Raw genomic sequence first — 23,672 nt, forward strand, 5'->3', positions numbered from 1 at the left:
TTTAACATAGGCACAATTGGGTTGATTTAATCTTCCACAATTTTTCAAAGGCTTATATTTTTCCTCTGACAATTTATTGTGCATGAATCAAAATAGCTGATGGTGGTACAAATGAACTATCCCCATAAAATGAAGCCAGAAGCATATGGTTCATATTCTGCTACATATACAAAGAGCACGGGATATAGATCACAAATGTAAAATATGTATAAATGAGAGACAAATCAGACCCTATAACTTCTTACTTCAGACACAGGGTGATGTATCAGGAAGGCAGTGTAGTCTAGTGGCTAGGATGACGGACTGGAAGCTAAGAGACCCAGGTTGGAATTTTGACCTCGCTGAAACCAGACACAAAACTAATACCAACTTCAATAGTGCCAGGATTTCATTGCATGAGTTCATCATGACCGAGGTGCTGCATGGCCTTAGACAAGTCACTTTGCCTCTCTTTCACATGCTATAACTTTTGTCCATCTTGTCTATTCAGACTATAAAAACTCTTCAGTACAGGGACTGTCTCCCCTAAGTTATGTCTACACAGCAACTGGGATAGTGCTCCCAGCGCAGGCAGGCAGATGTGTGCTAGCTCTGCTCGTGTTTTTAAAACAGTAGCATGGTGTGACAGCATGGGAGTAGCTGTCTGAATACGGTCCTGCCTGACTCCCTGGGTACATACTCCAGTAGAAAGACCAAGCCGCCGCCACTTGTGCTGCCAAGGCCACACCGCTATCTTCAGTATGTTCGCTCAAGCAGAGCTAGTGTGTCTGTCTACATGTATTGGAAAGTGCCCCCCCAGCTACTGTGCAGATATAACCATATACAGTGCCTAGCACAATGGGCCCTGATATTGCAACACTAATACGCAAATACAAAACTACAAATTAAAGACTCTAAGACCTAATCCAAAGCTCACTGAAGTCACAACTGACTTGAATGGGTTTCTGATCAGGCCCATATATTGTACAGTTTAGCCTGAACTCTGTCCTTTGTTTTCCTGAGGCTACTTCTGAGCTATCTGCAGAGGTGCCTTGATTAATCAGTCTGGGGTTCATTCTCATGACTGGGCTAATGTTAACAGCAGTTATGTGGTTAAAAAAAATCCTATCCATTCACCTTGTAATTTTCTCCATCTTCTAAACTGGCAAATTCAACCATGGAAGGAAGGCACCTTATTTTGCGGTGTCATTTCACATTCTGCCACACTTATCCTGTAATCAAGTCCTCTGAAAAAGCCTGTTTATAAGCTAATCTGGGAGACATTAATATTACAGTTGAAAACTGGCTGGGAGGCAGAGAGGTAAAACATCACACTACTAAGGAAGAGGCAGGCTTGGGAATAAAAATCAGGATTCCCACTCACAGGGCCCCTGGAGCAGATTTGCCATAAAGATGTCTGGGTGCCAAATTGTATCTTGGGATTGATGGGAGCACCTCACTCTTATGTTCTCCCTTTGTAGTCAGAGCCATAAAGTGGAATAGCCTGCCTTGCACGCCCAGGTTTATAAAAAATGAATCAGTGCATGTGTGTTTCACTGACCTAGGTAAAAATAGTCTGGGAAGATATATGGCCAGTGGTGGATCAGGCAGACAGCTGAAGACTTTTATCTGCCTTTTTCTGAACACAGCAAGTTCCTGAGAGACTGATTCAAAGAATTAAATGAAAAGATTCACGCTGTAGTTATAGGATTAAATCCTGAAAAAGAATGAGCGTGAGGTGACACAGACCTTAAATAAAACCCTGCAAATGAAGTTTCAAATCAGCAGAGACTTCTGAATTAATCACAAGCACAAGCTGATTCACAAGCTAATGAAGCAGGCCCTGAAAGCCAGAGTAATGTCCAAACTATATCTTGCAGCAAGTTTAAACTCACTGGAAAAGAGAAGAAAACCCTGCTTCAGCAGTGTCTGGGCCTTCTACTAGAAACAAATAGATCTGTCATTGACTGTAGCAGGAGACCTTGTGAATTATTCTAAACTATGCCTTCTTCTGTGATAATTTAAGGATTCTCCCCAAACGTGTGCAATGGCACATAGAAACCAAGGGACAATTAACCGCTCTAAGAACGCCTCCAAGATTATTAACTACTGCGTGGTTTAGCTGACATGATGTCCCCTTTTTGACCCTGCTGTTTAAGTCTCTTTTCAATTTCCCTGGAGATGTAACAACATAAATGTTAAACTAATAGAGCATAAGAGCCACAGGCATGTACATTTAGAGCCCAAGTGCCACCCCCTGCTGACAGATAGGCTAAGCAGATATTCTGCTGCCTGTGTGAATTTTCATGGGGCCAGGGTGTAATCGGAGATTCAAGGTATGCACCAGTACGACCCTTGATAAATTCACATGCAAAAGCATGAACAGATTGGAGGTATGTGCCACGCATCTGTGGTTAAATCTGCTTGAAAGTATTTCTGCTCCACAGCTTGACTCCACAGTAATTTACAGGTGCACAATGCTATAATGAAAGAATAGGAAAAGCAGGGAAAGGCAATCTGCCCTTTGCCTAATGTAATACTTGTGGATTGAAAGCTCAAACTGACTGCTATAAGGTTCAGGTCTTTCTTTGACACAAATGATGAGAAAAACAAATCCAGTTTAAAAGACCACCTTGAAAACTGGAACAGACAGCAGGCAGAGTGAAAAAGAAAACAGTGTGTGAAAAAAAGGCATGTTTTATCATTACTACTTTGGTGGTTGCAAAAAGCACTGCTTATGGCCCAGTTCTACCACCTAGCTCACGTTACCTTACTCTGCAAGTAACTGGAAGAGATACACGTCCAGGACCTAATCACTGGAGCTTCAAAAATGGAGGCCCGGTTAATGCTGGGTATACCAAAATGTACACTTACAAAGAGAACAACCCATTTACACACAAGAACCTGGTAATAATTTTCCAAAACATCTTGGAAACTCGACAAAATATAATGTTGTTTAGATTACAAATAATATTTATTTGACTGCAAATACTACCCATGACTCCATGGAGTTTTTATCTAAGAAACACTACCATGAATGCCTAAGAGCCTTTTCAGCACTGGCAACATTTATACTTTTGCTTCTTTTTACTGCTGCAGGGAAATATCTACACTATTAAAGGATTAGAAAGGAGGAAAAAATGCACTGACATTCTAATGCTATGTATTCTTAGGAATTTATTTGAAATGCTTTGAATTATTGCTTGTGTCTCACTTGCTAGACCAGCCAGTGATTTACAGACTTTATTTGTGTGCACGTACAGACTATTTTTAGCTCTCCCAGCAAAAACTAAATTCAAAACGTAGTTCAATTCAGAGATATATGCTCAGAACCCCAGACTCTTAGCTGTATGCGGAAGGAGTATTCAGCACATACAGTTTTACAACTTCCTAAACTTCTTTTCATGCTCCCTGAAAATCCACTGCTCTTCCTCGTTTGCTAGAGACCTCCTTTAAGCCATCATCGATGGACACCAAAAGCCTCTTTTAACCGCTGACACTCTTGGTATCTATGTTTAAATAACTGCCCTTTTCAGCAGGAGATGAACAGGGAAATTCAGGGCATATTTCACAACTTCATGTCGAGTTCAGCTGTGCAGTTCTAACCCTCGCTCTGCCACTGACTCACTGTCTGGCTCTGGGGAAGTCCTATGCTCCTGTCTGCTTCCTCGCATGGAGCAGAGCAGATATGGGCCTGAGTGCTGGTGAGGTAGAAGGAAACTACTCCATGACATGCTCCTGTGTTGCTGCTGGGTGCAGGCACTGCAGAATTGGGCTAAGGTTGGATGACTGGTATCCTGCTGGACTGTCCTCTCAAAGTTAATAGTGAGGAAACCAAAGGGCAGAGGGACTGATTCTGGAAGTCTGACGTGCACATAATCCTCTGAAGTCAATGGGACTTTCCTGCAAGTGTAGCTGTGGGCTGCTGCAGGCCATGCTGGGTCCAGGTCTGGGCACCTGAACTGAGATCAGGGTGCTCTCAATCATCCCCTGCTGGGCCCAGACAGCATGGAGGGGGATGCAGAGGAGACAAGAGCTAGAACTGTGTTGGGGGGGGGGGCGGGAAGGGAGGAGGTGAGACTGGCACAAGGAGCTGGTGGGAGCGGACTGGAGGCTGGCAATGGTGTCTGTAGGAGGACGAATGGGGTCTGAGAAGTGAGATGTGGAGAGACTGGGACTGGGTGCTGGGCAGCTAAATGGGGCAGAGGAGAGCCGAAAGGTGGGGGCGCAGTGGGGAGAGACTGAGATCAGCTGAAGAGCTCAGGGGGCTGGAGCTGACAAGGCAAAGACACTGGGATTGAGAACAAGTGGGGTGGAGACAGATCTGAGGAGGCGCCAGGATGTCAGAGGAGAACTGGGACAGGCTGCGCAATTAGCCTGAGACAAGAAGACCTAGGGGCATTGGGGAGAGGTGTCATTGAAACTGGATGATGAGTCTGGAGATTGCAATTGGGACTGGGAGCTGGTGGGGAAGGGGAATGTGGGTGGGAGGGAACGACTGGAGGCCAGGGCGGCAGGAGACACACAGATTGGATGAGGAGTCAAGAATGGGAACTGGGCCAGACTGGCAAGAAAACTAGGACTGAGACAGGGAATCCTGAAATGCGAGACTAGGACTTCCTGGGTGAAGAGACTGGGATAAAAAGCCTGAGGTGAGGAGACTGGAAGTGGCTGGGTGAGCAAAATGAGACGAGAATGGAGCAGCCAGAGGTGGGGAAAAGAGAGGACGGAGACAGGGACAGGGCAGAAGGGGTCAAACATGGAGGGAATGGATTGAAGAGTCTGTGCCACTAGAGAACACTCTCCTGCAGGGCCTGACACGGAACGCCAGATTCTTGAGTCTCACCATTCCTCTGCTTTTAGCAAAACTCTGTGAAATCTACTGGCAAAGTGGGTATCCCACATCCTCTAGTGCTGATCCACATGGCAGAATTCTACTTCTATCAGTTACTCCATTAGCTCAAGTGGATCCAACCTGCTAATTACCCAGGTGAGTGTCAATATTATGCCTCACGATGAACATTATTTTTCAGGTTGCTTTTTTAAAAGCCTAGGGGCAAATACACAAATGAACTACATTAGAAAACATTATTAAGGTTGCAAAATCCATCACTCAAACGTTAGGTGCCAGAACTAAGGTTTCCTAGGCAACCTTAATTCAATCCCTTTCTGAAGGCACAGTATGACCGTCTTTAATTATATGAACACATCCTATTTTTTCCACAGGATCCCTGCATCATTCACTGCACAGGATGGACCTGCTGTGAGGAAGAATCAGGGTTGTGCAGCAAAGGAGGCTGTTATCTGAGGAACCACTGCCTCGTTTGTCAGAGAAGTTGAGAGGGAGTAAGGCAGGTGACTGCTGGAAGAGAAAGGGTGGTCTCATGGTTAAGACAGGTGAGCTCTGCCCTGGAGAACTGGATTCTATCCCACAGAGTTCCGACATGATACCAGTCAAGTCACTTAAACCAAACTTTTCACAGGCTGTCACTAATTGTGTGTTCCTCATTTGCTGAGTGCCCAACCTGAAATCCTTGGCATTTGTCTGACACGCAGAAGTGCTGAGCATTCACAGCTGAATCTGAAGTCAATGGGAGCTGTGCTTTAAACATATCAAGTGCTATCCAGTGCTAGAGCACATTGAAATGTCAGGGCTTAAGTCTCTCAGATTGGGCACTCAAAATTAGTGGGTATTTTTGACCATAATCTCTTTGTGCCTTGGTTCCCCATTTGTAAAACAGGGATAATAATATCCCCTTCACCTCCTGGGACAGGGCTAAGCTGCAATAATTTATGAATGCTATATGCTGACCTAGCTATTGGGATGTTTATTGTATGGTGTAGGATATTTACTGTAGGAATGTGTTGGTTTAGGTCAACAGCAAGCTGTTAGTGAAACAAACAGGAAGCATAACAGCTTGAGACAGTCACTCCTTTGCCGACACTTGGCGAGAACATCTCCTGCATTGTCCCTCTGGATGTTCTACCTCTGTGCAATGCTGAGCTCACTGGACTAGTCTGTCAAGGGAGTCAGGGGTCCAAACTTGTGAACACAAGTGAACAAGGACCATGATTAGATTTAAACAGACAAGCAGGGGAGAGCCAGTAAAGTGAGACAGACAGACACCCAGAACTAGATTGCAGGGTGACTGGGAAAGTAAGGCCTGACTAGGATCTTTACTAAGGATAGGCAAAATATTAATTGATAAACCTTTCGTTGTTTCAAAACCCTTTTTCTTGTACTATGCTTTTTTCCTGCTGTTAAGGTTAAACGGTACCTGGCGTTTTAGAAGGCTGTCTGAAAACTGTATTCACTATGTGTCACAGAATCCCAAAGGGAAGAACTGCAGATGCCAAACCCAGTAAGATCTGCTTGGAAAACCATGGTCAATCTCACGTACCTCGTCTAAGAGTAAAGAATCATGTGCTTTCACCCCAGCGGAGGTATAAGGCACAAAGCCTAACACTGAAGGGGGTGCACTCAGAGAGACCAAAGAGGGAACAGAGCTGCAGCTAGCCCTGGAGCCATGATATAGCAGTGTCGTGAAAATAAATTCATTAGTGTTTGTGATGAATTTCATGGACATGTCCTTGACAAAATTAACAATTCTGGCCTGGCCTACACTGTTGGTGGGAGGAGGGGGTAACTGATCTATGTTACGCAACCTTAGCTTCGTGGTGTCTTCACCGCGGTGAGTCGACTACTGCTGCTCCCCCGTCAACTCCGCCTGCGCCTCTCATGGAGGTGGAGTACAGGAGTCGACAGGAGAGCCCTTGGGGGTCGATTTATCGCATCTACACTAGACGTGATAAATTGACCCTCACTGGATCGGTTGCTGCCTGCCAATCCAGTGGGTAGTGTAGACATACCCTCTGTCTTCAGAGGATGGTTTGAGTAATATGCAGTAAATAAGGCCTGGGGTAACACACTGAACAATCAAGAGGAAAAAAATATATTGAATAATTGTTCAGTAAGTGAGCACCATCCATTCTGTGCACTGAATTTGGCAGGGGTCATGTGGAAAAAACAGCATGTGATCACGTTATTAAAGACTGTATCATAATATAAAAAGGGGATGGGGGAGAATCTTAATGTTGGGGGGGGGGGTGCATATTCATGTTCAAGACTTTTACTCACATTAAGAATTTGGGCCAGATCATCTGCCTGGAAAATGTGCGCAGAGACTTCTGCCCTTTTTGGGTGGGGCTGAGCCATCCATGTGGCGTTGTTTCTCTGTAGGTGGAGGGCAGGCAGGCTTCGATTAAAGAAGGGACCAGGAGGGAGGCTAAATGTCTTTCCCACAAAGCCTGCAGAAACGAGTCAATCTCTGTGCTAGGAGTGCCCCCTTCTGGGTTTCAACAGAACTGTGCCTTCAGGAAGCCAGAGGAAGGCTAGAAGCCAGAGGGATGGGTGCACAGAAGGTCACTATGCAGAATCCCTCCCCTGCCCAGTTGATAACCTGTCACCCTCATCTCTGGGTATCTGTGTTTTCTGGGAACAGAACTGTATTTTCCTCACCCACCCCAACCCTGCTCATTCCATGAAAGGGAACAGGCACACTGCACAGCACCTGATGGAACTAACTGGACATAACTCCATGAAGAAATGGTGATCTCTCTTCCTGGCACTGACACACTCCTTCCAGTGGAAAATCCCACAGAAGGATGAGGAAATATGCCTTTTGATTGCTCACATTGCTTGACTTTCTATGTTCTGAAGCTGATTTGGGTGGTCGGGGTGGAGGGTAGGTTATCAACTGCAGCTATAGACATATTATGACAGATCATCCTGGATCCCAGCTTCCTGCCAACACAGACCAAAGAGGGAGATAGTCCACCTTCAGTCTATTTCAAGGACAGCTTTTCCTTCATTTGTTGCATTAAATGTCCTGCCAGGTCACCTCAAACTGTGAGACACTCGCCCTTTAAAACAGCACTTTTCACTGGCTCCATGTCTGCAAAGAGCTTGAGATTTCGATCAAGACTGTGGCTGATATACAGATGGAGGACATGCTCTGAGGGGATTTATCGCGCCTGTAAATCCTCTGGGAAGCTCTCTGAATTGCATATAAAGCACAGTGAGTAGTTTCATGGCAGGCAGTTTCTAGAGATTTGTGCGGAGGGGTGCAAAGATGTCCTTTTGATAGTGTTTCCAAGGGAACAAACATTGGATGTTTCCCGCACCCAATTTGCAACACTTATACATTGTTACAGCACACAGACTAGTTTGCAGAGGATACGTCAGATCTTCTACAAAAAACATTTATGAGAGCATCTAATGTCTAATGCCTCGAATATTAAAAATTTAAGTTCTGGGAAACCACCCTTCCAACTTCACATGGTCTGCTACAGGTTTTAGGGTTTAGAATTCAATGCAGAGCAGGTGAATCTTGCATATAGCAGTACCCCATTATGTCAGCACACTCCTCTGGTCCCCCTGCTTTTTTATTTATTTATTTACTGCAGCAAGAAAGGAGAAAATGGAACTGGACAAGAGGCATAGAGTGAAAGAGAAACATGGGTGCTGTTAAATGATGTCTGAGAGGAAAATGTTACTGCTATTTTTGTAACCCTGAACATGAATTTAAAGAGCAAAAAAGGGCAGCCAAGTGTTTCCAATGAGATACCATATCCCACACCTCTGTTATGGTCCTGGGCAGTCACTTAAAGACACGGCTACTGTCCCCCAAATAATCCCAATCTTCTAATGATAGGAAGTCACTGGAACTACTTGTGGTAAGCATTATGCCTGGAGTTCACAATAAACGTCCTGAAACTTCCCAAACAGTAAATCTAAGGAAGACTTGCCTTAGTTCTGCTGATATTTCCCAGGTACAAAATAGCAGCAAAATAATACTGAGAAAGAACTGGAAGGAGGAAAAAAAAACCAGCCAGTCCCTCTTTATCCATTATAAAGAAGCAACAGAGGGCAAAGGCCCAATGGAAAAAAATCCCTTTGCTGCTGACCTTTGAAGTGAGAAGCTAAAAGTACCAAGGAGGATTTCAGCGGAGGTAGGTAGCATCGAGGCAGTGGCAATACTGTAGAGGGGGCAATAGGGAGATGTCCAGTTATGAGAGACAATGAAAATAATACTTAGACCTTCTGAAGCACTTTCCATCAAAGCACTGTACAAACTTTAAGCTCATTAATTAGCTCTCATATGCGCACAAGAAAGAAGCACGATGTTAATATTGTGGACAGTGCAGGCAAAAGGAGGATCTGAAGAGTACTTGGAAGTACTGGTGACTCACTTATTAGAGTAACATCAATGGCAATATCCATTAACATTGGAAACACAATACTAAACAGGGACTGTGTGCGAATAATGTATAGTGTGGACATGAGTACACTTCAGTTCCAATTCAAGGGGGCAGAGTCAAGTGCTTCAAAGAAATATATGGTGACAGCATGTGATCCACAGCCCTGAGTTCTGTGGGACCATGACTCATTGCACAAGATATTAAATTAATCCGTTGTCACCGCACAGCATCGATCCAGCATACCGATAACTGTACTTCATGGGTCTTGGTTTCTTCATTTCTTTATTATGTTCAGCTGACAAAGATTTTTTTTAAGTGCACCCAAGGAATTCCGGAGCACAAAATCCCACGAGTTCCAATGGAACACCAGTGTTCCTAAGTCCTTTGGGAAAATCTCACTTTTAATTACCCTTTCCCCTTTCTTTAAAACCATTTAAGGTGAATTTAGTGCTGGTGGAAAGACACTGCTGACAGCTTTGGAAAATGAAATCCTCTGTTCACCAGCAGAATGGGCACAGAAGTGATGCAAGGCTCCCCCTGCATGTCTCAGCCCTCCCTCAGAGGGAGGACTTCTGCTGACCTGATGGTTGCTTTGTGCACGCATTTCATCATCGATCTCTCTCTGCTGAGAATGCCAACAAGGGCGACATACCCCATTGCCACTCACTTCCCTTCGGCCGTAGTTTTGTATAAAACTATGTTAAAGACAGAACACCAGATATTCATTCATAAAAACAAGAAATTAAAACGTGTGTTAGTGAGTCATTCTCAGTAACTGCCGAATGGATAGCTAGAGCACGCTGGATCTATCCCTGGCACACTACGGTCCCTCAGCTCCCTTAGAGTGCTTTTATTTTATCTATTATTTCTCCTGAGAGGCTGTTGCCATGCAGTCCTAACAACAACAACACAGCGGTTCTTAGCTATCACTGTAACGGTGCACACATCATGACCATTTAGGCTGCTGCAAAACTACAGCATTTAAACCACATTTCTACTCTTTCCTGTCTGAGCAAGCTCTCCACTGTGGTGCATGAACAAGATGGTTTTGGTACCATGTATTTTTATACGCAGTATAAAAGGAACAGACTTTTAGATTCAGAGCTTATGCAGGTGAGGAGATTGCTGAGCTAACCCATTTTGCAAATGAATAGCGTCAATACTGCCATGTTAAAAGAATCCAATCCTGCTGATCTTACTCTAGCATACTGTTCCACTGACTTCAATGGGAAAATTTGCATGAAGAAGGATTTTCAGGATCAGGCTTTAGCTTTTCCAGACTTCAGAAAGAAATAAAAAATCAACACAATCTATTTCAATTATATTTAGCTTCTGTAAACAAACCTAAGGTGTTAGTACATAGCTACTGCTATCACGTACAGTGTTAGACTTTGGGTTAGGACACTGAGAAGCTAATTGTCCTTAATGGCTCTACCTGAGCTCAGCTGGGACTGGTTCAGAGCCTCTGTGACACATGCAGAACCTGGCTTTACACTAGCCATCTCCAAATCTGCATGCAATTGGGAGGAAAAGGGATGCAGAGAGGGACAAGGCAAGAGAAAGGACAAACATGGTTAATTTAAAAAAGCTAATGGAACAAACTCTAGGAGACTAACCATTTCATTTGCAGAAAGAGTATTAACAGAACACGTCAAAAGTCTGGGTTCTGATCTGATGTGCTCTGAGGAACAGATTCTGTAGGTCACATCATACAGTCTACACACTTATGAGGGCAAAACTAGATGCAAGCACATTACCCACAAGCCTATCCTTTGATAAGAACTGGGCTAGCTGCAACCATATGGAAAAACAATTGTTGTCAGCAGGTTCCTAACACTGGTGTATAAGGATTCTTCTCCCCCCATCCCGGAGAAAACTGCTGCAGATAGCTCAGTAGGGAGTTTACAGCATGGTTTTGATAATGGCAGTGCTAGAACCTTGCTAGCACCGGGGGGTGGCTGTAGCTTGCACAGTCTCGGTGTCAGGTGTAGTCAGGACCCTAAAGATATACGGCCTCATTCTGAGAGGTGCTCAGCTCCCATTGAAGTCAACGGGAGCCAGGGGTGCTCAGCAAAACTTAAAATTAGGCTCATGCTCTATAAACCTTTCCTCCTAGATGAGCATGCATCTCCTTCTAACTCTAAAGAAAACTACATGAGCAGAAAAACAAAGAAGAGAGATACCCACCCCCTAACACTGGGAAAGTCTGGGGGGAGAAGGGAAACTTCTATTAAAAAATAAAACACACACAAAATCTTCCTAAATTACTAGAAAAAGGAGATGTGCAACTGGGACCCTTTGACGTAGGGAAATATTACAAACAAGAACCACCGGTGTAGAGCACAGATCAACACTTAAGCCATGTCAATGAAGTCGCACATGGTATGTCCTGGTGTTCCATGCCCTGTGGCAGCCAAATTTCTAATCTATTTGCTTCAATCATATTACTCAGAAAGGGACATGGCTGCCAAAAGAAATTAATTTCACATGAAAAACAAACAAAACCACTAATAAGCTTTATACCTTTGAGCAGAAATATTATACTTGATTGAGTGTTTGAACTCTTCCCTCTAACAAAATGGTTTGAAAGCAGAGTGAGTCTGAGTGTTGACCTTTCAGACTGCATTAAGTAACCAGAGATGTAGCCATGCTTTTTTTCATGTTACAAAGGAGAAAAAAACAACACATCATCTGAGGTTAACTGCTGCTGAACCCTAGAACGAATGGCATTTCTGGAGGGATCAAGGTTTATTTCTTTCCCACAAAGTTTTTCTGTACAAGAAGAAATGAAGAAGACTCTTCCTCTCTCTGTTTCTTCCACACATCCAAAAAACTTAAAACCAAACGCCCTCTTGGCTCTCACTAGTACTCACTACCCTCACGGCAAAATTTGTTTGCATTGTATGTCAATAATATGGCCTCGTGTCAATCAACTTTACCCTCATTCTTGGAGTCTCTGCCCCAATATCAATACGCTGGGGCTCTTTACTTTGTCACCGAAAGTTGGGATGACAAAGAAAACAGATCCTTTATGATTACTGACACTTCTGGCAGTATTTAAAGAAGGAAAGCCTTCCCTTACTGCATGGTCCTATCAGAGACACAACCATGTACTATTCTGTTGCTCCCCTTTGCGACCTCACGAGTGGCCAGTATCCTTCTGCCAAGTCTGTGAGCCCCTACTGCCTCACTGGGGGCATTCAGCAAAGCAGCTCCTCATAACGGATAGAACGAGTGTTGTCAAATGACAACCTTCCTTCCAGCTAGAGATGTCTCTGCAATGGTCCCCAAATCCCTGCTGATCCACATAGGAAGATACTGGGAATAGGAACCACATTCACATTCCCCACTATGCAGTGCAAAGCGCCATCTTTAGACCAATTTGCTGGGGAAGGGTGGGGCAGGAGATGGGGACTTTTTAAATAACCAATATGTTTAAAAGTTTATTTTTTGAACCATGGAAACCCAAGAATAAAAAAAAGCATCTTACGGTGGGGGATGTACAAGGGAGGCTCAAGACATATCAGGCTTCCATCTTTAAGATCTTAAATCTCTGACAATGGGGTATAATTTTACTGATATTGGACAGATTATAATTTGTGTTGCATCAGTGTCTAGAGGCCCCAATCAATATCAGGGCCCCGCTGTTCCAGGCACCAAAAGAATGCTACTCTCAGGTCCTCTCAGAGTCATTCTGGGGCTGGGAGCACCCACTACTAACAAAATTATCTACCCACTTTTAAGGAAATCAGCTTAATTATTTTTCTCCTGAAGATTGTTTTAAAATATATAATGTGCTGTATGAGCTATATTTAGTTCTCTTGCGTCTCCCAACTTTTTAGCCTGTCTTTCTTCCAGCTGACACCCTCATTTTGTTTGCATGGGGATTATGAAGGTGTTTTCTCCATCTTTGATCATGGTTTTAATGCCATTTATTGACCCGAGCATTTTTGGCAGAAGAGGGTTAGAACTATCATTGTCTTTGTTTCCCAGCTGCGTTTGTTTTATGTTTAAAGATCCTGAAGGAACATAAGAATGGCCATACTGGGTCAGACCAAAGGTCCATCGACCCCAATGTCCTGTCTGCCGGCAGAGGCCAATGTCAGGTGCCCCAGAGAGAGTGAATCTAACAGACAGTGATCAAGTGATCTCTCTCCAGCCATCCATCTCCACCCTTTCACAAACAAACAGAGGCTAGGGACACCATTCCTTACCCATCCTAGCTAACAGCCATTAATGGACTTCACCTCCATCAATCTATCTAGTTCTTTGTTATAGGCCTAGCCTTCACAACCTCCTCAGGCAAGGAGTTCCACAGGTTGACTGTGCGCTGTGACAAAGAACTTGCTTTTATTTCTTTTAAACCTGCTGCCCATTAATTTCATTTGGTGGTCCCCAGTTCTTATATTATGAGAACAAGTAAATAACTTTTCCTTATTCACTTTCTCCACACCACTCATGATTTTATATTCCTCTATCATATTCCCCCCCTTAGTCTCCACATTGCAATACAGTCTGGCTTTGACTTCCTTGAACATCCCTCAAAGCATCACAGCTACTGACTGGCATGTATGCAAAAAGGAAGAGAGAAAGAGAAAAAAGAGGAATAAATGAAAACATACAAGGGGGGAAGTAGCTCCAAGACGCTGGACAGGCTCCGTGGGCAGGGGATACTGGGAAGGTACAATTAAAAAAAAAGAAAGAAAGAAATGGTTAAAACATGCATGCATTCAAAATGGGTCAATTTCAATTCAAGCGTGGCTAGACTGCATGCAGTGCCATTTCCTCGCAAACCCACATATGGATGTACATTAATATGGACCTAATCAATTCTGCAAGATGCTTGAAACCTTCTGAGAGGTGCTGAGTGCCCTGAACTCCACTAAAGTCAACAGGAGTTCAAGGGACTCAGCACCTAACACGGGGCCTGATTCAGAAAAGCTCTTGAGCCTGTGTTTTAACTTTTATCCCATCCCTGCTGAGCAACACACTTGAACACACGATTTAGCCCCAATATTTCAGTGGGATGTAAGCATGTGTTTAAGGTCACGCATGTGCTCATGTGCTTTGTTGAATCAGAGCCAAGTATGGGAGCTGTATCATCTCTATAAAGATGGGCAATTCCAACCAGGACAGAAATCATCTCCGGAGTTCGCAATATGACATTTACAAAAATAATATACTTCTCTACTTGACTGGGTCCCCTTTTACATTTTATTTTGCTTCATTTCTAATGGTGCTAAAGCAAAAAGCTGCTTTAACTTACTTCTCAGTCTGTGCATTACGGCCTGCAAAGATGTGAAGGAAAATGCAGGGCTTTGATAACAGGGTTACTCTATTAACTCACTGCAGAATAGTGAGAGGAGTGTATTTGATGTGTCAGCCCCAAGGGCTGGTTTGTTTTTATAATTAATTAAAAAAACCAAATGCCAATAAGAATCCAGAAGTAATTTCGCACCTGATCAGATAACTTTAAATCTGGGTCTTAAAACACGTTGACTATGTCCTGTTAAAGTCTTATTATGAGCACACAACCTGATGGGCTGACTGACAGGTGGTGCCCATAACAACTGAGACATGCACATGGAAGATGCTTTGGGGAAAACAAATCAATTAATTTAACAACAAGATGCACGTGTAGAAGAGGGTCCCCTAGTCCTGCAAAGTGTTGACCACCTGCAGCACCTATTAAATTCAAGGGGATCTGAGACTACAGAACATCTTGTAGAACTGGTCTCTAAGTTTGTCAATATTACAAGAACATATTCAGGCTACTACACAGAGAAGTACATATATCAGCCCCAGGCACATTAGTGCGTTTGGGTCCTTTCCAGCAGCACACTGAAAGTTTAGCCTCAAGCTGGCTCACTAAAATTCCAATTCAATTTAGTTTTAACAGGAAAGTTATACACTAAAAACTCAATAATTAATTATTTTTAAATCATGGTTGAGGATTAACAAAAATGGTACTACATTTAATTATACATCTTTTAACAATCAATTTATATTTTGTCTAGAGTAACTGCCACCTAGAGTCTATCTCCAATGGGCATTAACCAATGTTAACTAGTCTGCTTAAATACAGGATCTGCATTACTGAACCTGTGCTGTTTGCTCCCTTCACCTGCATATTACAATACATCTTAAACAAAACACTTTGTCCTTGTCTCCAGAGTTTACAACGATCTTATTTTAACGCAGGTTCAAATTCTTCAGCATTTGTTTTGTTAGCAACCATCTCTTAGACAAGTGGCGCAACTCAGTTTTACATCTTTGCATTTAAAATGACCGATTCATTTCCAATACTCAATTCATGCCGCAGACCTGGATTTTAAACACCTCTGAAGTTCAGTGGGTTATTTGAATCTGGAGTTTTGATTCGTCTTCATTATTATGTTAAAAATGTGACAACTTGTAACACATATTAAAATATTAGCTAATCCTCATTCAGACTTAAAATCCTATATATATTATATTATAAATAATTACAATGGATATTATACATATGGCGTTAAGCCTTAATGAGGCTTTGCTAGTATATATGTGCATATAGATAGTAGATAAGTAAATATACCCGTTAAATCTAAACAAAATGAATTTCTTGGTCATAAACAAGGCTGCTATTTGGGTTAGTGGTGGCACAGCCCCACTGGAATTTTAACAAGTTCAGGGCTTTGAAAGGGTAATGAGTGAGAGAGAGAGAGAGAAAGAGAGAGATGTTCCGCACTAACCCACCCCTTCTCCACTACACTCAGAACTTAATGCTGTCAACATGCCGTAAACTGTATTTATGCAGTTTTCATATTGGCACTAATCTCTCCCAATTTAAGAGGTGACAATGTTCAAACACCTTCCAACAAACTGTCAAGCCAAAGTACTTCTGAGACAAGATTTGGTAAGCAAAGCTTTATGCAGGATGAGACACCCAGTAACAAGTTACATGTTAACAAGTAAGACATACAAAGAGTTTATGCAGAGGATAAGTATGATACCCTTTTTTAAATGACATCTAACTACCATAGCTGACATCCAAAGGTTAGTGACCAAAGACGACACATAAAAAGAGATGGTGCCTAAAATCATTCTAATGAAAAATTGACAGAGATGATATGAACAAATGCACATCCTGTTCCCAGACAACACCTACCAGAGATGAACAGCACTGGATGAGAGGAGTAAATAACACTTGAAAGGCACTTCCAAACATTCCACTCACAAGAAAAACACCGATAGGTTTTCCCTCAGCTAAGCAGCAGGCTGAAAAGGCTCACATCTCACCAGGAAGAATAATAATATCTGGAATCTGTGTCTCATCTGTCATCTCCAAGTGTTCCAAAAGTCTTTAAAAACCATACAGACAGGAACTACTTCCATCTACAGTACCACTCAAGTTCGGTCACTTCTGGGGTGGGACACACTAGTTGTGAAACAGTACACACCAACACTACATAATCATTTGGGAAAGGAAGTGAAGATTAGAATTCCACTGCCAAATGAAATGGAGTTGAAGAAAGTAGATTAGTGTTACTCAAACAAATGGGAATTTGGCCAGCGCTAACACTCTTTCTATGTATTATGGAGTTTTTAATAAACAGAGACATGTCATCAGTTGTGGGTCTCAACTGAAAGAGGAAGGTGCCTTGCATGGAGCTAGGCAAAATATTTTGGCAAATAGTTTAGTCGCTGAAAAATGAAGTTTCACTTGACCAAAAATTATTCGTGAATTTGTGTGGAGTTCAATTCCACTTGAAATATTTTCTGATTTTTCGCTAGCCAAAATTTTCAAAAAATTCCATTATTAGTTTGCCCCTAAATGAATGTTTTTGATTTTTCAGAATTGCCAGTGAACCAAAAAATCCATTATTTGCCCAGCTCTACTTCTGCGGCACTGGGCTCACTAGAAATAATCTGGGGCACTGGTCAATGTAAATTTAAAAGGGAAAATCTACTCAAAGAATAACTCTCACCAAATCCTGAAGCACCTAGCTTTTCTATGTACTGCTCCATGGAGGTACTGATTGAGTCTTCTCTAGCTAAGCTTGTGAGGTCTCACTGGATCATGACTCGAGATGCTATGTTTGCAGAATAAAAACTGAAATACACTTGAAATTAAAGCTTGGTATTTATAAGCCTGATGTCGGTGACAGAGATCATGGTTATAAAAAGCCAACTCATTCCAAGCAATATAGGAATCTACTTTAACTATCATAAATCGGGCTGTTTATTTTGAAATAAGAAGATATAAGTTTACACACAACTACGAATTCTGTATTAAAGCAGAATTGAAATGGGTTTGAAGTGTTACACTGGGCTTTCATTTCACAAATGATGCCATCAGTATGTTCAGAAATTAATAGTTTTAGTTACAAGCTTTATTGTCAAATATATCTTAAAGCAAACTCAAGGCAAGAAGCATTTTTTCTTTTGTTAGTCCTTTGAATATCAGAATAACTGGATAAAATGGATACAATTTTCACTTAAATCCAGGTTTCCTGTTATTCTTTAGAAAGTTATTCAGCTTGCATCTCTGGTGTTAGCAAACACTTCTATAATTAAAGAAATATTATTCCTAGATGCAGCCTGTGCCTAGTCCCACCTCTCCTCTTTACCCTACTACATCTCATTTTCATTTGAATCTCATTCATTAATTGTACTTCATTTAAGCCCAACCTAGTATTTTATGGGTATATTAAAGTGTTACTCCCATCACTTCTGCAAATCAAGATCTCAGTCATTATGAATGATAACAAATAGCAGGGCAGGAAATTCTTTGCTCTGCATCTGCTTTTCATTAGATTACTTAATTCAGCAAAATCTATGAGCAATTAAACAATATAATCAGTTCTATGTTTGTAAATTCCTTCATGGCAAACAACTCAATGCTGTAGATATAAAGCATCCTGAATGCTTCACACACAACATTCTGATTAAGGAAACAAAGGTCACAGTTTGCTAAATATGCCTTACTGAGTCCAAATCTAAAACCTTAGGTTGATTCTGGTTGGAATACTGTAAAGTAAGGACATGGCCCCAACCAATTCCTGTTGGAAAAGCATCTCACTGTTCTCTGGTAACATTAAAATATACATAATTAAAAAGATATCTGTTGTGAATTTTAATGTGTTTAGAAATTGCTCTGGAAGCCTGAGGCACGCATTATATTCACAGAACATACACAGCACAGGTAGGAGAAATATAGATTTCCCCACATTGTCCCACCAATACAACTTTAACCATGTTGTGGAGGGACCACTTCTAAAACTGAATGTATAGTTCAGTCTCCATGCCTTGTCTTTTCCGCTGAGATTGCCAGTAAGGTGCGAGCAGGTGCTAATTTGGGGACCACTTTAGCAACGCACCAAAGCACATTCTTTACTTTAAGCCCATTCTTAAATCAGTCCCTTTTCAACAAGGCAGTTAAGCATATGCAGAAGTGCCTGACTGAACTGGGACTCTGATGCATTTCTTTGTGATGCTGGATAAAAGGCTACAGAGTAAATTTTCAAAAGCACTTAAGTGATTTGGGAGCCTACGTCCAATTTTCAAAAGGGATTTGGCTACTTAGGAGCCTAAGGCCCAGATTTTTAAAGGTATTTAGGGGTTGCTGCACTCAGTATTGCAACACTTAACTGATTTAGAGGCCTAAATCTCATTTTCAAAAGGGACTTAGACACATCGGAGCCAAAATACCAATGACTGTCAATGAGATTTTGGCTCCTAGGTGCCTTTTGAAAATGAAGCCTAGCCTCCTAAATCAGTTAGGTGTCACAATGCTGAGCACAGCAATGCCTCAATATCTTTAAAAATCCGGGTCCACGTCGCACTGAAAGTCAATGGCACTTAGGCTCTTTTGAAAATGTTACCCATAGGCACTAGTTTGGCCTGTCCTATCTAAGCAGCTCTTCTATATTAGGTCATTTCTGAGAAGAACCTAAAAAACTGACCATAGTTAAAAATATTTTTTGATTTTCCACATATGCAGGCTGCCGTGCTGCCTACAATAAATGTAAATACCTCCAGTCACAAACCAGGTTGCTTACAATGGGACAGATGGTAAATCAAGATTCTATTTTTAACGTGCAGGTTCTGTTGAATGTAGGCTTAAGATATGGCTTTGGTTTTTTTCTTGGTAGCCTTAAGTAAATCCTGTATCCTTGGGGCCTACTGTATTTATGGGGCAACTATTACGGAAGGTTAACACTGAGATCTAATAATTCTTTCATGTACTAACTGCAACAGAACTTGCGCTTTTTATACTGAATCTAAAGCAAATGTTTTCTTTGATTATGAAAAAAACACCTCTCTAGTGTGCTGTTAAAGCCAAATACGATATATTAATCTATGCTGCTTTATTATCTCTCATTAAGGCTTAGTAAGAAACTACTTAACAGCAATTCATGAAATTTAATTTAATTGCCTGAGCCATATTTAATGATAAATATAATAATAAGCTTATATTAGGGTCTAAAGATACCTTTGTCTACATATTTGGACTGATAAAAACATGGTTGGAGAAGTGAATGACTCCAGTACTTACAGATCAAGTTCAAGCTTTGAGAAAGCATATTGGATTTACTAAGTGGACACCTGCTGCAATGACTTGACTTGCTAAAGAGCTGTGCAACAGAGAAGCTAACACAAGTGCATTCTCACGTTCCTGGAGAGGATGAAGGCAGGGCAGGGAGACTGGGGCAACAGTGGAAAATATTCTTTTTGAATGTTCAGCCATTCAAAGCATGCAGATTGATGCACTGCATAGATACCTTAGCGTTCATGACTCTACTGGTGAGCCACAAGCCCCGAGCACTAAAATGGAATTTGCCAAAAGGTATATCACTTAGTAAAATCAATCCCTGGAACCACAATTTTTTAAAAAAGTGTCATCAGATTTGCACTCTTGGTAGATAAAACGGGTCATTAAGATGGGTGTTCTCCCAGGCATTCCCTAGAAAAGGGGAAAATCCTTCATTCCTTATCACTCAATTACTCTAGAGGGATTACTTGCTGCTGCACTGCACCATTTTAATGCAGACAGATCAGTGATTTCAAGACGTTTCCCCCTTGACCCAGACACAGCAGTTAGGGTGACCTTTTTTTAAGAAAACAGAGCAAAGAACAATCTCAGTATCATTAGGAGGTGCAGAAATAAATGAGGACTGATTGTGCATGCACAAGCACCAGTCAGCGGAGTTAGCCCTGAACTAGACTAGTGGAACTGAAGGCAGAATCAGGTCTAACATCTTTTTCTCCACTTAATTTTTCCTTGATCAATGCATTCCCGCAATAATGGTCCTGCACTTCATACAACACCTAGCCATCCAGAAGAGAAGTGGGATGAGAAAGGTGGGTTTGGGCTTTGGATTTGCAGATCCAGAATCAGGGATGATTAGGATCTGAGTCCTATTGTATCTAAGGGCTTGTCTATAGAGGGGCTATAAGGAAAATTACTCCAAATTAACTAACAGTATGAATTTAAAGTGGATTAGTTAAACCACATTAAATTCCTGTGTAGATGATTTTATTCGGAATGTGATAGTGGCCTCAATTCTGTTTAATTTGATTTAAGTGAATTAAGCTAAACCAAATTAAGGGCACTTTAATTCTAAATAAGAGTGCCCACACATGGATTTAATGAAGTTTAGCTAATCCACTTTAAAAGTCAAGTTTTGCTGAGTGTCCCTGTGTAGACAAGACCTTACTCCAGCCCCAGGTCCCACTGTATCTATCTTCCCCATTGTATCAAAGTGGACATAACAGTTTTTGGATCATCCCTACATTCCATACAAAGAAACCAACAACATACTACACTCTGACAAAGGCATCAAAAGCAGGATTGGTGAAGGGAGCGTACCCAGAGTTTGTGGAAGGGACCCCAAAACTTTGGAAGTCTAAATATTTCAGAACACACATGAAATGCACATTGATATTAGCTCACGAAACAAAGAGAATGCAAGACGCCCAACACAGCGGAACATATGGGTGATGCAGGGAAAAACAGATCATGAGAAGTGTAAAAGAAGTGATAAAATGTGGAGCATGGAAGAGAGAACTTCCATAAAATGTTTTGAATAACTGCACACACACACCTACCTGGTTTTGGCATAGAGTTGGTCATAGATTGAGGAACTTTGTCATTAATTAGCTCAACACACTCACTCGGAAAGAATCCCACCTGTATGACAAGAAAAACAGACACAGGGTATGAATGCAAAATATTTAAGATAGTACAGTTAAAGCTGTGTAAACTGCCAATGACTGTGTGAGAGAAGCCATGTGTTAGTTATCTTTTCTCTTTTAAGCCTGTTTGTATGCTCCACAACTGTATGAAACGTATACATGGATTAGTATAACTATGATTTTTCAAAAATGATGTAACCAGAAAGTCTATAAGCCGAGTAATTAGTGTTGTGCAATACACTAAACTTTGTTATAAATCTGAAAGCTTTTTCCACAGGACACAAATATTCCAGCTTGCAACAAACTATGCATTTGGGCACACAGATGAGATGGCCTGCAGGCTCAAGTGAAATTTGAGGGATGCAAAACCGTTTTCTAGTCTACACCGGGGTTAATTTCCAACTCTGTGCATACTATGAAAGGAGAAACACTCTTTGGCTCTTGATATATCACTCAGCTGAATTCAGAATGTTAGCAATACTGATGTCTTTTCCATTGCTGATATTTTACACTCACAGATATCTTCTATTTTTATTGCTTTATTTAAAATGAATTTAAATGCAGACTAATATATTTGTGCATTTTTCTCTCGCAGTTGTTTTCACAATGCCCTATTACAGAAACAATGCAGCTTCCAGCTCAGGGAGCACATTAGGGAATGAACGCTGCAGCACTGTTTACTTTCAGAGTCTCTACAGCAAACACCAAGATAGTTATATCATTGCTTCTAGACATCTCAGGACACACTCCACACAGCTGTTTCTTTCCAGAGGAAACACGGCAGATGCTCAGGAGGACATCGCCATGTTGCCAGGTTAACAACAAACATTACTAACTGCCATTTAAAGGATATCATTTTTAGCTGCACTTGTCTCGACAAGTTCCTGACTTCATTTTGCTGGTACCAGTTCTAAAGACTTATATTCTGTAACTGAGTCACCTTTTCTTCCCAGCTTCTCAAGTGATCATTCTTTCAGGGTCACAACCAACCCCTTATGCCTTGCTCTGACCCACTTTAAATCTGCTTCCTTGCCTTCCATACAAAGTTTTCATGATTTTGTATAAATAAGTGAGTTCAGTCCAAGAGTTAATCTCAACAGATGCAGCAGGGCACTGTTAGAGCATGATCCAGGATTAAAGGATTTGGCAATGTACTAAAATTAATAGCAGGGATGATATATACTTAGATAAATGCAAGGTCATCTAAAGGTAAAGACTGCTGCACATCTTAAATCAAGCGGGGAGAGGTTGGGTTATTGTGACACAATCATAAATAATGTTTCCATTACCACTGTAATTATACTTCAGCCTTAGTTTTTATGCCAGATCCACGGTATCTCATGATGCCAACACGGGAAGACACACGAAGCTCTTAAGCATCTTAATGGGGAAACTGTTCACACCTTAGTGAATCTAAGCAAACAGGAGGCATTACAGCTCTAACAGCAGCTACCAAACAAAATGAAAACTTCTTTTTTTCATAGGCTAAGGATAGGCTCAATCTCATCCGATGGATGCACGTCCCTTTAAAATTTACACAGTGACGGGCAAGCAAGCTGCAATTTTAAAACAGCATCGCTAGTTTGGGTTTCGTTATAATAATTTACTGGTTTATTGACAAGTTAATGTCTTTGGTTTCACATATGCTGTTTGCCAGATAATTACATTAGTGACTGAGGTAGAGTGGAGAGAAAAGCCCCTCATTAATATAACATCAGGAAGTCCAGGAAGAGTTTAATTTACTTACTCTGTTCCCATTGCCACCTCTAGTTAGTATTGCATTTGCTTCTTGGCAGACAGAAGAGTGTACATTTCCTTCTCTCTCCCTCTCTGGAGTCCCCAACACTTCTTCTAAAAAATTGTATTTAAGCCACATATAAACTATATAAAACACCTTTCCAGGTAATAGAATTCAAGAGGATGATGTTACTTTGCACAATGTCAAACAGGGACTTCAAGTCTGACAACCTGATCAACCCTTTATTTTCTGTTTGCATCAAAAGCATCATCACCCATTATCTAATGCAGAGAGTCATCTTCCCCCACTAGCATATGCCAAACACCACATCACAACAATAGACCCTTCATCAGGGTGCAGAGAAGCACCACTGATTGCACAGATTCATACTGTGGCTTAAAGGCAATCTTCAATTTTATTTTCTATCACATTTCAAGACCATAACGCAAGCTGAATTTAGGAGCCTTCACACCATGCATGAAATTTGCTTGAAAAAACAATGCTGGGATAAGCTCTT

General features: G+C 41.6%; 1 protein-coding gene across 6 annotated transcripts in view; it reads right to left on the reverse strand.

The window, feature by feature from the left end:
• Window positions 1–23,672, reverse strand: part of ARHGAP32 (Rho GTPase activating protein 32) — a 341,478-nt gene that overhangs the window by 68,546 nt on the left and 249,260 nt on the right. For 3 of the 6 annotated variants that reach the window (XM_075073474.1, XM_075073473.1, XM_075073475.1), the window contains 2 exons: window positions 21,331–21,412; window positions 13,863–13,913 (listed from right to left, as the gene is read on the reverse strand). In XM_075073474.1, coding sequence (XP_074929575.1) covers window positions 13,863–13,913; window positions 21,331–21,412 — 133 coding nt within the window. The remainder of the gene's footprint in view (window positions 1–13,862; window positions 13,914–21,330; window positions 21,413–23,672) is intronic. The other 3 variants (XM_032802390.2, XM_032802389.2, XM_075073476.1) reach the window with 1 other exon arrangement.

The sequence above is a fragment of the Chelonoidis abingdonii genome, chromosome 18 (assembly GCF_003597395.2).
Source record: "Chelonoidis abingdonii isolate Lonesome George chromosome 18, CheloAbing_2.0, whole genome shotgun sequence".
Lineage (NCBI taxonomy): Eukaryota > Metazoa > Chordata > Testudines > Testudinidae > Chelonoidis > Chelonoidis abingdonii.